We start from the raw sequence: 18,300 nt of genomic DNA, 5'->3' as shown, positions 1-18,300 counted from the left end.
CTTTGGATAAGTTGGTTCCAAATTGCTATATCTTTAAAACTTTGAGGTTTATCTACTTGCTTGCATTCATTGCTACCATGCTGTCTTGCCATGTTGTCTACCTCTAGCTGGGAAATTAGAAATGCAATTTTGAAAACCTAGTATAAAAATACATTTATTCAAATATTTGTTGAGTATCATATGAAAAGCAATGTACTATGTACAATGTACTATGGAATGAAAAACAAACATTTAGTGAAGGGTTGATAATTTGTTATGTAATTTTTGACCTTTATTTTGGCTGCCCAAATACATAATTTTTTTTCCTGGTTACAAGCTCTGTTCTGAGACTGTTCTGGCAACAAGGCTGCCAGCTACGTAACATAATAAAGACACTGTTGAATTAATGGTACATTTTCTGAAAACTCTACAATATTAATTTTTATACATTCCTTTGAAGTGGATGAACAAGTTTTCAAATTGAAAAGATTTCAATAAATATTTTCCATGTAAAAGTTATAAGACTAAGACTTATTTGCAAGAACATCTGTGTTAAATAACAGCATTAATCCCTAAGGTTTAATGAGCAATTACTGTCTGCCAATTTCTGTGCTATTTTACATGTATTATATCACTTAATCAACCCAGCCACCCGTGAGGAAGGTGCTGTCACTGTCTGTTAAGAGACTCATTCAAGGACATAAAGCTGACAAAGAGCAGAGATAGGATTCAAACCCAGACTCTTTTGACTCCAAAGACTGTGCTGCTAACAGTTACATTGAGCCACTGAAATTTCTAGAAATATTTTCCAACAATAACAATGCATTTTAAATCTATGTTTGGTAAAATTATCTTTTAAAATCTGTACTCTCTATATCATCACAATCTAATACTCTTCTTCAAAACAAAACCCAAAGACAAAAACAAAATTATCCTTAATATGTAATTAAAGCAAGGGACTCTATTACTCTCCTACGTGACCTAGTATCTAAGTTATACTACTTAAGGCATTTTTTAAGGTAAAGTAGATATTTAGGGAATCCAGTTCAACTGTTTTATACATTTTAGGAACACCAATCTGGTCAGTTTAAATCCCAAAGGTAGCAATAATTCATAACTCTTAAAAATTCTTTAGTAGTTTTAAAAGTTTATAAGATATTTTCCAAGAAAAATATAGTTTAAAAAGTGTGTTGTCTTCAGAAGTAATATGATACTATGTTATAAAAGACAGGCCTAGATTCATAGATATTTAGATTTAGAAGAGACTTTCAAATCTTCTAGTACAATTCCCTTTAATTAGAATGGAAATCTAGAGCCCAAAAGAAGTTAAGTGTCTTGGTCAAAGTCCCCCAAGTCTTCTGAATGTCATTATTTCCATTACACTGTTGAGCAATAGTTAAGCATCAGGCATTCACGCTGGCCAAATTAAAATCCTAGGTCTACCACTTACTCATTACATGACTCAGATCAGTTTCCACATCTGTTATATGGGGCTAATAATAAAGTGAGATAACGCTCATAAAGAATAATAAAGAATACAGAACAAGTAGCATGTCAGCTGCCATCACAGTGATTCCATTTGCCTTTTATTAGACCGTGTTCCTATATGTTGAAGCCTATCAATGTAATTCACTCTAGTGAGAAGCTGTGATTTTAAATTCTGACTTGCCATCATATTACATATCTGAAAGTTAAGTATGAATCTAATTCCAATAACTATACAACTATCCAAATATTTTAATGAACTATTTCCTCTGCATGCTCTGCCCAGAAAACTTATCCCCTTTCTAGATATTAGAAAAAGCAGGATGAAGTTTAGAATTAGAAGTGATAGTAAAAAAAGATACATAGTTCAAAATGAGTATGATCTTTCAGAGGAGATTAAAGTTTTATTCCAGAAGATGGAATATATATAAAAGACGGAAAAGAATATAATAAAAACGCAAACAGACTGGGTTGGCCAAAAAGTCTGTTAGAGTTTTTCCATAACATCTTATGGAAAAACCCAAAGGAACTTTTTGACCAACCCAGTAACACTTAATCCTTAAAAGACAGAAGGCAGGATGAGAGGAAGACAAGGAGACAGCAACTGCCTCGTGTTCTACTTTAATTACTTCTCTTACCTTAAATGAAAACTGAATTGCAGACTCTGGGGGATAAACAATAAAATGCCTCAATGTAAAACCAAAGCCTTGAGATGTTCTTTTCAACGTAACTGTTTTGGGACCTGGCCAGGAGAACATTTCATCTTCGGATGGTGATACAGTTTCACTTTGTTCTTTTCCATCTTTACTTTTTGATACCTAAAAGGAAAAGACATTTAAACGTTAACTATATAGCACAATACATTTCATCATTTGGGGGAAATGTTATGTGTAAAAATATAATAACTGAGTGCAGAGGGGACCTAACTGGAGAAAAAGAACCGTATTCTGATTCATGAACTATATGTGGCATAGAAAAATCACATAGATCATCAAAAACTCAATTTTTTCCAAGAAAGGGATGGTATGAAAAGTTAATCAGAAGCAAGAAAGAACTCCTGAAAGTGAGACATAAAATGACAGGTTAAAAATTTAAATGCAATATACATAAGCGGCATGGTTTGTGGAGACAGAACTGACACAACCAGAATAACCCCAGCAGGAGAACTGAATAAATTATAAAAATTCATACTATGGACTCTTAAGGTCATTAAAAATGATAGTAATAATAAGAAAAATGAGTTATGGCTGGGGATATTTATTATACACAGAATTTTAAAAAGAAGTCACACAAAAAAATTTAAACGCAATAGAAAAACTAAAAGACAACACAAAGAAAATCTCAGAGCATTAAGGATTAAGAAACAGAAACCACGAAAAAAACATGAAACTGTTGCTGAGTAAGAACCCTAAACATGTTGTCAGTCCAATGACAGCAAAGGACATTAGAAAATAAGAGACCAGGCTTCAGGTTCTAAGCATAAATTCAGTATCCACATAAATAATCCTTCCCAAACCCTGGCTTTCCGGTTGTGTGCTTTCCTCTCCCCTGACTCTTGGCTTTTATCTGGTCAGAAGTAAAAGCCCTCTGTAATCTCAAACCTAAGAGCCCACCCCTTCATCCCTCTCATGCGTCAACCCTTACAAATTCTTCCATCTGAGGCTGACCCTACTGCCCCTCCCCAGCCCCTCACCGCCCCATGGCCTCACCTCTCCCTTAAACCAGTTTCATTTCACTCTTCTGCCTTCTCTCACCTCCTCAGAGTCATCTGAGAAAACCTAGACCTGGATAAATCAACATTGCCTGCTCTGCACCTGCGCCTGTGCAGTTGAACACAGATAGACAAAAACAGAAAATTAAGCCGACTGCTTTCCCTCTAAGTTCATGATCACCAAGCTCACACAAGCCTTCAGTGTTGGTGTCCATTTCTCTGCAGTCCATTCATCCGATGACTATTCCATACCTTCTCCCCTGCCCTCACTTGGCGCTGATGACCCTGCTTTTATTACACCACGATGAGTCCTTTGTCGCCTTCCACATCTCCCCATCTATTTACCTCTGTCCCACGTTCTCCTGTCTCCTTCCTGTGACAATGGCTGCACTCCCCATTGCTCTAAGGTCCCACCACTTAACGGAGTAGATCCCAGTCCCTCTTCCCAGACAAGACATGGTCCCACCCATTCTTCCCTCCCTCTCTTACATCACACTTTCTCCTTATGATCTCATTCCCATGGTGCATGTGTACATTTTTGTAAGCTCTTTTATCTTAAAAGGACAGCAAAAGTCCTCTCTGACCACAGTCTTCTCCAGCTTCCACTTTGTTTTTCTACCTTTAGAGCAAGACCCCTTGGAAGTTATCTATGAATGCTATCTCCAATTCTTATTCTCCCATTTGTCTCTTAAGTCCCCTTAAATCAGGCTGTGGCCTCCCTATATCCCTGAAACTGCTTTTTTGTCAAGGCCCTGAAGGCTTCTACATCGTTATAATGAACAGTCAATTCTTAGCTCTTGTCTTGGGTGACTGGTAGTTGGTGCAGGGATTACTTCCTGCTGGAAAAATTTCTCCACATGACTTTCCACACTGAATTTCCCCCTAATTCCCAGGCTCCCTCTGCTCAGTCTCCTTTGCTATCTCTTCAATGGCTCAACTTCTGAATTAAGGAATATAAGAAATCAACCCTGAATATTCATTGGAAGGATTGATGCTAAAGCTGAAATTCCAATACTTTGGCCACCTGATGCGAAGAACAGACTCATTGGAAAAGACCCTGATGTTGGGAAAGATTGAAGGCGGGAGAAGGGGATGACAGAGGATGAGATGGTTGGATGGCATCAATGACTCAATAGACATGAGTTTGAGCCAGCTCTGGGAGGTGGTGAAGGACAGGGAAGCCTGGTATGCTGCAGACCATCGGGTTGCAAAGAGACGGACATGACTTAGCAACTGAACAACAAAAGGGCTCAAGTGGACCTTTCTACCTCTACTCTGGCTTTTGGTGATATCCTCAATTTTTATCTCTAGCCCAGACACCTCCCCAATCTAATAGGTATCTCAAACCTAATATGTCTTGTCTACCTGGCTGTTAAGATTTTGTATGAAATTACTAGTTCATCACAGCAGTTGTGAAATGTCACCTTTAACAAATGACAAATACTTGAATATGCTTGATTCTACTACATTTTTAATTTGTTTCACTGGTGAATCTTATCTATCCCTCTACAACGATATACCTTACATGAAGGTATTCAAATTAAAAAAAAAAAAAAAAAGTTCCTGGAAGCCATTTTTCAAGAGACTTCTAAATCCTAAATATTTTCATCATAAGTCAATATTTTGGCTGTTACTAGTTAGAAAGAAAGAAAATGAAGTCGCTCAGTTGTGTCTGACTCTTTGCGACCCCAAGGAGTGTAGCCTACCAGGCTCCTCCATCCATGGGATTTTCCAGGCAAAAGTACTAGAGTGGGTTGCCATTGCCTTCTCCAGGGGATCTTCCCAACCCAGGGATCAAACCCGGGTCTCCCACATTGCAGGCAGATGCTTTACCTTTTGAGCCACCAGGGAAGCTCCATTACTAGTTAGCCATTCATCAATTTCATTTACTTTTCCATTTGGGAAGACACTAGATAGTAGCATTTCCCCAAACCTACAGTAGGGGAGACCGGACCAAGTCCATTCAATGGAATGCAAGAGTTATAAAACATAAAAATGAGCAGTGTTTCCACACACTGTCTGTGTGTTCCCAGTTGCTTCAGGTCAGTTCAGTTCAGTCGCTCAGACATGTCCGACTCTTTGCAACCCCATAAATCGCAGCATGCCAGGCCTCCCTGTCCATCACCAACTCCCGGAGTTCACTCAGACTCACATCCATCGAGTCAGTGATGCCATCCAGCCATCTCATCCTCTGTCATCCCCTTCTCCTCCTGCCCCCAATCCATCCCAGCATCAGAGTCTTTTCCAAGGAGTCAACTCTTTGCATGAGGTGGCCAAAGTACTGGAGTTTCAGCTTTAGCATCATTCCTTCCAAAGAAATCCCAGGGCTGATCTCCTTCAGAATGGACTGGTTGGATCTCTTTGCCAGTCCAAGGGACTCTCAAGAGTCTTCTCCAACACCACACTTCAAAAGCATCAATTCTTCAGCACTCAGCCTTCTTCACAGTCCAACTCTCACATCCATACATGACCACAGGAAAAACCATAGCCTTGACTAGACGGACCTTTGTTGGCAAAGTAATGTCCCTGCTTTTGAATATGCTATCTAGGTTGGACATAACTTTCCTTCCAAGGAGTAAGCGTCTTCTAATTTCATGGCTGCAGTCACCATCTGCAGTGATTTTGGAGCCCAAAAAAATAAAGTCTGACACTGTTTCCACTGTTTCCCCATCTATTTCCCATAAAGTGATGGGACCAGATGCCATGATCTTCGTTAAGAGTCGGATATGACTGAGCGACTTCACTTTCACTTTTCACTTTCATGCATTGGAGAAGGAAATGGCAACCCACTCCAGTGTTCTTGCCTGGAGAACCCCAGGGACGGGGGAGCCTGGTGGGGTGCCGTCTATGGGATCGCACAGAGTCGGACACGACTGAAGCAACTTAGCAGCAGCAGCAGCAGCACAGTAATCAAGACTCTGAGCCACTGATGGAGACTTTGCACATTTGAAACTCATTTATCATAAATGCATTTTACCTTATTCCCCCTTCTAAGACCTGGAAATTTTGAGGGGGAGGGGGAATAACAGCAAACACCAACATGGGGGACTCAAGCTGAATCTCAGTTGCAAAAGTGATCACATAATCAGGTAGAATTTGTAGCAGGAAAGTTTTTATTCTAGGCTTAATTATCCAAAGAGATTAGTTAAGCTTTAGGTTGTGACTGAATCCTCCTTTTAAGATCCAATGGAGAAAATTATTTTATCTTTGCATTTAAGTTCATTCCCTTCATATCTGTCTCTCTCTCAAGTTTGTATTCTCGAGTGCATTTGGTATTGTTGTTTTTTTTCTTTTAGTCACTGTGATAGGTGTGTGGTGGTTTCTTGGTGTGCTAATATTTGCATTTCCCTAATGGCCCATCGGAGAAGGCAATGGCACCCCACTCCAGTACTCTTGCCTGGAAAATCCCGTGGACGGAGGAGCCTGGTGGGCTGCAGTCCATGGGGTCGCTAAGAGTCGGGCATGACTGAGCGACTTCACTTTCACTTTTCACTTTCATGCATTGGAGAAGGAAATGGCAACCCACTCCAGTGTTCTTGCCTGGAGAACCCCAGGGACGGGGGAGCCTAGTGGGCTGCCGTCTATGGGGTCGCACAGAGTCGGACACGACTGAAGTGACTTAGCAGCAGCAGCAGTAGCAATGGCCCATGATAAACACCTTTTCAAGTGCTCAGCTGCCATCTCCTTATGTAATTGTAAAGCCCAAAAGAATCTCAGATATGATAGACATAAGTGAATCATTTTCTATTACATGAGGAAACTGAGGCCCAGTTTAGCTAAGTGATCTATGTAAGATTTTTGTAGGATAATTCAGAGTAAGAATTAAAATCAGTTCCTGAATCTGAGGCTAGAGTGTTTCTCCTGTGTCACAGTGTTTGTGCTTAGTTGCTCAACAGTTTCCAATTCTTTGCAACTCCATAGACTGTATCCTGCCAGGCTCCTCTGTCCACAGGGATTCTCCAGGCAGGAATACTGGAGTGGGTCACCATGCCCTTCTCTAGGGAAATCTTCCCAACCCAGGGATCAAGCCCAGGTCTCCTCATTGCAGGTGAATTCTTTACCATCTGAGCCATCAAGGAACTTTTCATCATTTTTTCTATTGTGTAATCTGCATAGATTTTCTCCCCCAGTAGCGCTTTGATCTAATTTATTGCTTTTATTTTTCCGCAGGACTCTAATTTTACAACTTTAAACAGTTTACATGTATTATTTTCTAGTGTATTATTATGACTTGGGCCTCAAAGCTCCCAAACATATTCAAGCTTCCTTTTTCCTCTGAACCATAAAGATAAGGCTCTAGGATCCGGGTATCATACTTCAATTTGCTACATAGAGCCTGCTGTGTCTTATTCTACTGAGTTCTTCACAAAATGGGAGAAAATGGGATAAAGAGTAAGCAACTTCATTTTTGCTCTCTGCAGAGGAAGTTTTGTTTTTGTTTTTTTTTAACGTCACAAAGCTCCATTGTCTCAATTATTTCACCCTCCCAAGAACATCACATTGAATCCTCTGCAGTCTCCTTACCTTTTCCCTGCAAGGGAGAAGGGAGGGTTACCGTTCTTCCTACATAAAGAGAGAAGATGAAAAGAAACACACACATGTGCCTTCCTCACTCTTTCTCCTCCTTACCCGCAGAGCCTTTGATCTGCCGGATTTTACAACAAGGGAAAACTGCAGGCACACAGCGAAGGGCACAGCAGCCAGATCCCTCCACTGAGAGGACCCTTCAGACGCTCTCTCTCTACACGTGTCGCGGCTCCCCACCATGAGCAGCGACGTGTGTGCTCATAGCCTCAGAGCGTAAGAAGCCTAGAAGCGGATGGAATCATAGTGGTCCCATGCCTGTGAACTGTCCTCTGATTCCCTTAGATGACTTCATAACAAGGTCACTTGATTGAGTAATAACTCAAGGTTAAAAGAAACAAAACTAAAACATAAAAACTAGATATAACAACTAGACAAAGCAAAGAGGAGTGAGAGAGAAAGTATTGGGGGACATGCTAATCATATAACAATAAAGGTAATAATAACCTCACAGAAGGGAATGCACACATGTCTGACAGCACCTTTGGGGATAATCGGAAAAGGCAATGGCACCCCACTCCAGTACTTTTGCCTAGAAAATCCCATGGACGGAGGAGCCTGGTAGGCTGCAGTCCATGGGGTCGAGAAGAGTCGGACATGACTGAGCGACTTCACTTTCACTTTTCACGTTCATGCATTGAAGAAGGAAATGGCAACCCACTCCAGTGTTCTTGCCTGGAGAATCCCAGGGACGGGAAGCCTGGTGGGCTGCCATCCATGGGGTCGCACAGAGTCAGACACGACTGAAGTGACTTAGCAGCAGCAGCAGCAGTTGGGGATAATGGAAATGTTCTCAAAGTAGATTATAAAGAAAGTTTCACTACTGTATAAATTTACTGCAAGCCACTGCAATGTACACTTACAATGGGTGACTTTTTATGGTATGTAAATTGCACTTCAACAAAGATGCTTCAAAAGAAAAACTGGCATGGAAAGTACAAAGTCTAAATGTGTGCCAGAGGTGAAATATGTAGGACTGTCATGAAAGCAAACACAAGTGAGTTAAGAAAGAATCCCTTACACAGTGACACACACAAAAAATAAATAAAATTAAAAAAATAAACATAAGTATAAAATATTATACTTTTGTTTCATAATCTGCTCTTATAAACTAAGATCTTATACATGTTTCAACGCCATTCTCCCAAATCATTCCACCCTCTCCCTCTCTATGAAACGAATCACCAGTCCAGGTTTGATGCATGATATAGGATGCTTGGGACTGGTACACTGGGATGACCCAGAGGGATGGTGAGGGGAGGGAAGTTGGGGGAAGTTCAGGATAGGGAACACATGTACACCCATGGCGGATTCATGTTGATGTATGACAAAACCAGGACAATATTGTAAAGCAATTAGCCTACAATTAAAATAAATAAATTTATATTTTAAAAAAACTAAAAAAAAAAAGAAAGAAAGAATCCCTTTATACACAGTAACTATGCTAATGCTATGCTAAGTCGCTTCAGTCGTGTCCGACTCTGTGCGACCTCAGAGACGCCAGCCCACCAGGCTCACCCGTCCCTGGGATTCTCCAGGCAAGAATACTGGAGTGGGTTGCCATTTCCTTCTCCAATGCATGAAACTGAAAAGTGAAAGTGAAGTCGCTCAGTCGTGTCTGACCCTCAGCGACCCCATAGACTGTAGCCTTCCAGGCTCCTCCGTCCATGGGATTTTCCAGGCAAGAGTACTGGAGTGGGGTGCCATGGCCTTCTCCGACACAGTAACTACATAAGCCCTCAACTATCTTTTGCAATTACTTGTAATTTAAATAGAATGGGATAGCTTCCTAGTATATTCCAGGAATCGTTCACAATAAAGCATAAGAAAGTATTGTATTACGTTCATTCTATAAGATCCTAATACTGATTCCATCATATACCTAAGATTATAAGCCCTACTCCTATGGATTATTGAAAAGGATTTGCTATTTAAAAAAAAAATTTTACCACTGATAATATTAGTACCACTTAAAGATTTTTCTTCCTTATTTTAGGGCCAGACTTATTCACCGTGATACAACCCTTTTTTTAAGATGACACCTGCTTCCATATTGCTGTAAATGACATTATTTTGTACTTTTTATATCTGAGGAGTATTCCATTCTATGTATTATATCTTCAGGGGCTTCCCAGATATCTCAGTGGTAAAGAATGTGCCTGCAACGCAGGAGACCTGGGTTCAATTCCTGGGTCAGGAAGATGCCCTGGAGAATGGAATGGCTACCCACTCCAGTATTCTTGCCTGGAGAATTCCAAGGATAGAGGACCTGGTGGCCTACAGTCCAAGGGGTCCTTTTTTCTTTTTTTAGAGGACCCAGGCAGGCTACAGTCTACAGTGTCACACAGAGTCAGACGCAACTCAAGTGACTTGGCCTGCACACATATGCTAAGTATACCTGACAACTCTGGGCTTGGAGCTTCTCTTGATGGACGAAGTCTCTTTCTTAGCCAGGTTGATAACAATTGAAACCACTTTGATGTTTATTATCTAGATGCATCCAGATATATTTTTCCAATAATTCTAGTTTTCAATAGATATTTTAATATTTAAGTGAAAAAAGATGACGACCAAAAAAATTTTAACACTCTCAGGAACTGAAGTTGAAAAATCTAGAGAATTCACTTCCACTGCTGAGGGCCTGGGTTCAGTCCCTGGTCGGGGCCCTAAGATCCCACAGCCATGCAGAGCAGCCAAAACACAGAAAAAGAGAAAAATCTAGATGCTTGGATTTCAGTTTTAAAATACTACTCAATTTTTTTTTTACAACTTAATTTTTAAGTTCATTATTGGACATTCATTTATAATATCTTTCATCTTGGTTGACTGTCAAGATGGGTCCTTTCTCCTGCTTTTCTGTATGGTTTCATTATAGATTGTTTTGAATCGGCTGATATTTTCCTATGTGATTTCCTTCTCTATTCAGCATTCTGGTTTTTAATATCATTTTTATCTAGACAGTACTCTTCTTTCTTCTCTCTCTAAGATTTACTTTCAGATCCCATCATGCTGAAGACATGAGTTCTTAATTCCGCAATTTTAGAACTTCACTCTCACAGAAGATGGCTATGTTAAAACCAGAAGTAAATGAAAAAATTAAAAACAATGGTGTGAACTGTTTATAAATAGCTTAGCTCTGACTACCACTATGACTTTGAAAGGTTATTTCTAATTTACTTCGGACACATTATGTGAGTAAAAGTTGCTCAGTCGTGTCAGACTCTTTGTGACCTCTTGGACTATGAAGTCCATGGTATTCTCCAGGCCAGAATATTGGAGTGGGTAGCCATTCCCTTCTCCAGGGGATCTTCCCAACCAGGGATCGAACCCAGGTCTCCCGCATTGCGGGCAGATTCTTTACTGTCCAAGCCACCAGGGAAGCTCAAGAATACTGAAGTGGGTAGTCTATCCCTTCTCCAGAAGATCTTCACGACCCAGGATTTGAAACGTGGTCTCCTGCACTGCAGGCGGATTCTGGACTAGCTGAGCTACCAGGGAATCTGTCAATATTATCAGTCTCACAAAATGGTAAGAATCTGAATGTTCTTCTCTTCACTAATGACCCATTTCCTGGGCATTTTCTCATAGTTGTCTTACTAGTAGTGATGGTGGGATCGGATTACATTTACTTTTGTCCCTTGGACCTTCTGTGACGAACAATAAACGTTTTTGTGATATTAAAGGAAAGTCTGAGCTTGTTTCCTAAAACAGAGAAAGCATTTTCAAGATGATACCTTAATGGTATCATCATGTGTCATCTGGCATTTGTATAACTTTCCATATCATTTGAAAGAATTCCTCTTTATTACTGATTCCAGAAGCAAACAATGATGACTGAATCTAGCTGGCATGCTTGCTGCATTCATCCTTTCATCTTTAATAGCTTCTGACATTACTTCCTAATTCTGTTATCAAAAATACTCACCAAAGTAAAGGAGGCTGGGGAACGTGATTAGCTATTTACCAGGAAGAAGAAGAAAAGGGTTGATGAACAGCTAGCCAGTCTCTGCTGTGGTTCATTGACTTTCACTGATACATAAAAGTTCATCGTGAGTGTACCACATTTTACCTATTATCCTCTAAATGGAAATAGGGTTTTCCCATTTTGCTATTAGCAAAAAAAGAAAAGAAAAACCAAGTTGCTAAGAACATCTCCTGTTCATAAAAACATCTTCTACACCATAGTTTCTTAAGGTATTTACATAGTAGTTACCTAGTTTATTTTTTATGGTATTTACTTATGCTTACATAGTATTTAGATGATTTCTTTAAGGTATTTACCTGGTATTGGATAGATGTTCATAGTTTAATGACAGATGGTAGCTTAACATAGTAAGTTTCAAATGTGTAATTCAGAAACCTGACCTACACCATGACTACCATCAGTCACTACTCACCATCTAGCCCATCACTCTTCTCTATCAAAGGGGCAAGTGGGCTAGGAGAACTACCTGCCCTTTGCACGTGCAGACTGTCAACATACCACTCTCAAAGTTTCACTTATATTCCTCTAGTGCTGTCCTAAGAAATAATAAAAAAACAAATCTCTCATTTATTTAAAAACGTTTATACACTGCAGGGCTGTTTCCTAAAGGAGAGAAAGCCTACACTCTATGTAGGGAGAGTATTTCCACTTTAAGATACATCACCAGCCCTATACCAAAACCTCTCTAATTATTAACTAGCATTAACTACGAAGATGAAAGTTCAACTGGCACCCAGAAAGCAGGCACAGGGTATGCTCCACGTGTTACTTCAGTACTGCCATACTGAACTACCATGATGGCGCTGACTGGCATCTATTTACATCTTTTTAATATGAGGTTCAAAAACAATAAAGTGACTTCCCCATAGTTGTACAACATATAACTCCAATTCTAGAGCTCTCTAAAAAAATAACTCTCTACCCAAAAAGGTACAAGAACTCAACTCAATCTGATTCCAATAAAATTTTTACTTACTTTTCCAGGACTATGTTTTTCAGAAAGAGTGTTTGCTGAACCTTACAACTTTAACGACTTCTAAATAATATTTTATTAAAAAAAAAAGTTCATCAGTCCACTGATTAGCAATAAAACTAAGCACACACTAAACTAACTTAACTATTTCTTTCAATACATTAATCTCTTTACAGTACATGGCAGATTTAAATCCACGTAGGAGAATCCGTGCAGAAGAATGACCAGTTACTGTATACCTCTAGTATTTTTTTAATAAAGCCTTAGATAACTTAAATTTTTCTAGAAACAACAATTCCAAACTAAGTTCCTATCAAAAACAAAACTTCCAGAGGTCTATCAGTTTGACTGCTGAACATCTCCTAAACATATTAGAAATGGGTCCTTAACAAATGACGACTGCTATTTGGATGGCGAAAACTATTTAAATCTGCTTTACATATACCTTTTTCTCTTTTCTTTGTTAAACGAGTATAGAATAGAATGACTAAATGAAATACACATCTAAAATGATAAAAAAAAAAATCTAAAAATGTAATTTTAGCTGCTCAAGTACTTCCCAAAAAAACTATGTAGTGGCACTATATTAATATTTAATGTTTCTGCTTAATTGCTTTTTCCTTGCCTATATTTTAATAAATATGAAAAAGAAAGAAAATTATACAGGCAAGAGGAGAGCCAATTATATAATACAAAGAAATAAATAAGCTATTAAATACATATTTAAAAGTACAGTGCTGGTCAACCACATTCAGCACACACCCAAAATAATAACTGAGCGTTATATCACTATAGATATTTACAACCTCATACAATTTACACTAGTACAAGCACCTCGCCCCTGCTCTCAAAGCCTAACTAGCTATATGGAACGTTTATAATCTATTTTTAAGCATGTCTACCAGAATCGGGGGATACAATTTTATCTATTTTCCCCATTTGCTGCTAACTCGCCAGAAAGTTATTTGCTAATCACAAAAATGGAATGACAGAATGACCATTTAGAACAACAACAACAAAAAAACCTTCTTTTTCAAATGTAATACCACACTGATAGAAGTCTTCCTAAATTATTTAGCTGAAAATCTCATTCCATGCCAAAAGATTTTCAAATTATAAAGGAAAGGTATTAAATTTCCAAAATATTTTTCTGCAAAGGACTTCTGAAGGAATTACTTTACTAACCTAAAGTTTAGTTAAATCTCTCATTAACACTATTCTCTACTAGCAGGAAAGGACACTGAAGAAAAGATATTATTCTAAACTCAATCAGGAAAAACCGTGAGAATTCTCATACCCTTCTACTGGGAGTACAATCTTTCTGTAAACCCTCTTGACAACATTTATTAAGAGACTTAAATTTTATACCTTTTAACCTAATAACTAATGAAATAATAAGAGGGTGAAGATTCATTTTACAAAATGTTCAGCCTAAGGTATAATAAACTCTACTTGGAAACTATTTCAAAGTCCAACAACAGCAAAAAAAAAAAAAGGAAGAGTTACGTACATTATGATACAGCTGAAATATGAAAAAAATTAATGACATGGGGAAATGCCCAAAATATAATATTGAGGGGGAAAGTAAGGTTAAAATGTCACAGTTTGACAAAGTGTTTTTTAGTCTCTCTCTCATACACACACACAGTTTGGAACAAGGGGCCAGGGTCCTTTTTTTTTAGACAATTCATCAATTTTTATAAGGAAGCCGTGTGAATGGTAACTTTTCACATCAGCCTGTATTGCTGTGCATCACTGTGTACCACACAAGCTGTGTTTTGAACACTTTGTCTGTGTTAATGGAATAATCCACTCTTTTCTTGGTACCAACGTGCCGTACAGCAGAAATCACCAACCAGTGTCTTGCAATACTCAGAGGCAGTCTTCCAGGGCCTGTATCTCATAGAGCCCCTGTAGCAAAGGGTGTACCCTACCATCTTATAATTACTTGTTTATACATCTATTGGAGAAGGCAATGGCACCCCACTCCAGTACTCTTGCCTGGAAAATCCCATGGATGGAGGAGCCTGGTAGGCTCCAGTCCATGGGGTCTCTAGGAGTCAGACACAACTGAGCGACTTCACTTTCCCTTTTCACTTTCATGCATTGGAGAGGGAAATGGCAACCCACTCCAGTGTTCTTGCCTGGAGAATCTCGGGGACGGGGAAGCCTGGTGGGCTGCCGTCTATGGGGTTACACAGAGTCGGACACGACTGAAGCGACTTAGCAGCATATATCTATATTTTCAATCTTAGAGTAGTTTCCTGGGGACACAGGAGAATAATGTCTTAATTCAGTGCCCATCACATATTCTGACAAAAAATAGGACTCAAAAAAAAAAAAAAATGAAATCTACATGAATTAAACAAGTAAAGTTGACATAAAAAAAGGACAATGAAAAACAAAACGACTGCTTTAAAACTCTGATGGGGAATTACTCCTGTTTAAGTACTTCCCCATTTTTCTCATTAGAGACAGTAAGGGCATATAGCTCTATTTCACATCAAATAGACAGAGAGTGAAACAGACAGAAGCTCAAATATAGATGTCTATTTTTACACATATTTTCTTGTAAAGAGTCTCTATGACCAGATAATAGGGTTATTTTCAGAAGCTGCTTTTTTTCTGATATGAATAAAATTTTGTTTACTCTGAATCAGAGAACAGACCGTATTTTTAGGGGAAAAACAATCACCTCCCTATCCTTTGGGCAGACAGGAATCTCCGAATTAAGAAGCAAGCTTAAATTTCAGTTCATCTTAGCTACTAATGAAATACTGCAGCCCCCTCTGAGCAGACACAGTGATACGGACCGTGTATAGAGCTAGTGAAGATATGGGTACAGAAGGTCAGACCCGTATCATGTGGTTTCCCTATTTTGCTTGAAGCACTGTATGACCTAGAGTACCAGAGATTCATCTTGCTAAAAGTCCATACAGAAAAGCTTTCTGAATCTACATTGATTTTAGGTGATCAAAGATACTATGCTGGCAACCAATGTTAACAGTTGCTTCAATTTCCTCAGCCTGAACTATGGAAAAATTTCACAGACTTTTATACAGCTGGAAGGAAACATGGAGATAATATAATCCAACTTGGCCATTCACCATTTTATTAAGCACTGAGTCTCCAAGAAGTTGAGTAACTTGCCAAAAGTTACACGCTGATGGGTGACCCGAACTATTCATTAGGGTCCAACTGAAGTAGGATAGACTGGGCAGAGAGTATTACTCCAATGGGTCAGGAGCAAATGGGAAAATAATTCATAAAAGATGTTGAAATGGTTTTTGAAATATGTAAAAATATAGGTCTGTCTATGTTAGCTAGGACGAAGGCACCCCATATCATGTGAATTATTTTTTTACTCATCTACTCTCAAAGAATGTAGATCATCATAGTCTGTTATTTCCAGGAGAACAAGGACATCCTGATACATAAGGTAAGCTCTGTCCTATAAGAAACTTGCCCCCATGAATGGGAAGAGGTGTAAACCCTAAAGGGAGTCACATAAAACTACATCTTCGAAAGAGGACTCTCTTCCTCACTTTTTCCTTACCTTTTGTTGAAAGAAAGCTTCAAACAGAAGCTCTATATACAAAATATCAAATATATAGGGCTGCTCTGTCTGGGGACAGGGGCAGGAGAGTTTGTACAGAAACCTGCTCCCTTTTGCTAGTTCCTCAGAAACCTGAACAGTCTGTTAAGGAGTTTAAAGATCAGAGAGGTAGGTCAACCAACTTAAATTTACTAAACACAAAAATAGAGACCCAGAGAGACTTGCTGATGGTCTCATGGCTAATCAGTGACACAGTTTAGGCTAGAACCTAAGTTTCCAATCTCCTGATCCTGGAACTTCCTCACTGTATTATACCACAAACAGATAGGTTTAGCGATTCAAGGATACCAGCTACTGAATCAGGCACTCTTTGCTTTTTCCATTATAACTGATATTCATCAGATGCATATATTCATTCAAGACAAATTAGAAAATAAAGTTAAGCAAAAAAACAGTAATAACTTAACTTACATACCATTATCCCTCTAGAGAAAACTGATGCCAGTATTTTGGGATATATTATACATATATATATTAGACCTTTTCATATGAAAATATATACAAACACACACAAGAAAAATGCTCTTCTAATCTTATTTTTACTCAATATGTTATGAATGTCTTTCTGAGTTAATATAACATGTGTGTGTGTACTAAATTGTGTCTGAGTCTTTGCAACACTGTGGACTATAGTCTACCAGTCTCCTCTTCCATGGAATTTTCCAGCAGGAATACTGGAGTGGGTTGCTATTTCCTACTCCAGGGGATCTTCTTGACCCAGGGATCAAACCTGCGTCTCTGGCATCTCCTGCATTGGCAGGCAGATTCTTTACCACCAGTGCTACCTGAGAAGCCCAATATAACATATATCTATACATTATTTTTAAAGACTGCATGGTATTTCACCATATGGGTAAATAAAACTTCATTTATTCACTTTTCTTTTTGCTATTTGGAATGCACAGTTTGTTAAGCCTTTTTATACTACCATTACCATTATTGCTTATTACTACTGCTACTACGGAGAAGGCAATGGCACCCCACCCCAGTACTCTTGCCTGGAAAATCCCATGGACGGAGGAGCCTGGTGGGCTGCAGTCCATGGGGTCGCTAAGAGTCAGACACGACTGAGCGACTTCACTCTCACTTTTCACTTTCATGCACTGGAGAAGGAAATGGCAACCCACCCCAGTGTTCTTGCCTGGAGAATCCCAGGGACGGGGGAGCCTGGTGGGCTGCGATCTATGGTCGCACAGAGTCGGACACGACTGAAGCGACTTAGCAGCAGCAGCAGCAGCAGCAGCACTGCTACTACAACCACCTGTTGACCAATTTCTGTACAAAACCAGGAATAGGTCATTGGGATAAATTCCAAAGAATGAAGTTGCTGTAACATCATTATGCTGTTTTATGGTTTTATATTCAAAGAGTCAAAGGGCCATCTATAAAATAGGGACCAAGTCATACACCTACTACTGACAGTGTATCAAACTACTATATCCATATACTTGCCAACACTGGGTAGTCATTCTTTGCTAATAAGCTAAGATGAAAACTGATTCTTATTGTTTTAATTTTTTGTTTATTTCATTTGTAGTGAAACTAAACATCTTTGCAGGAAACATCCAATTCTTAAAGACCTATAATATAAATAACACAGAAGGGACTTTCCAGGTTGTCCAGTGGCTAAGATTCCATGCTCCCAATACAGGAGACTCAGGTTAGATCTCTGGTCAGGGAACTAGATTCCAGCTGCCGCAACTAAGGATCCCACGTGCTACATCTTAAAGATCCCACCTGCCACAACTAAGACCCAGGGCAGCCAAATAAATTAATTAAAAAAAAAAAAAAAAAAAAACATAGAAAAGAATACACAGATATGTCTCAACTTGTTTGAGACTGAATTGCAAAAAAACACATTGCCGGTGTTCAGAACACAGTTCTCAGACAAAATGAAGGTTGACAGCAATGTCTTAAAACACAGTAATAGAAACCAAAGCAAAATTCCTGAACGGGAAAGGGAACTT

The 18,300-nt window shown here is 39.0% G+C and overlaps 1 protein-coding gene across 1 annotated transcript in view; it reads right to left on the bottom strand.

Moving 5' to 3' along the window:
* ARHGAP21 (Rho GTPase activating protein 21) overlaps nucleotides 1-18,300 on the bottom strand; it is a 136,405-nt gene that overhangs the window by 75,694 nt on the left and 42,411 nt on the right. Inside the window, 1 exon segment of the mRNA XM_070381951.1 lies at nucleotides 2,103-2,282. Coding sequence (XP_070238052.1) covers nucleotides 2,103-2,282 — 180 coding nt within the window.

This window comes from Bos mutus, chromosome 13, assembly GCF_027580195.1.
Source record: "Bos mutus isolate GX-2022 chromosome 13, NWIPB_WYAK_1.1, whole genome shotgun sequence".
NCBI classification, from domain to species: Eukaryota; Metazoa; Chordata; class Mammalia; order Artiodactyla; family Bovidae; genus Bos; species Bos mutus.
This window is presented reverse-complemented; position numbering and strand designations above follow the sequence as displayed.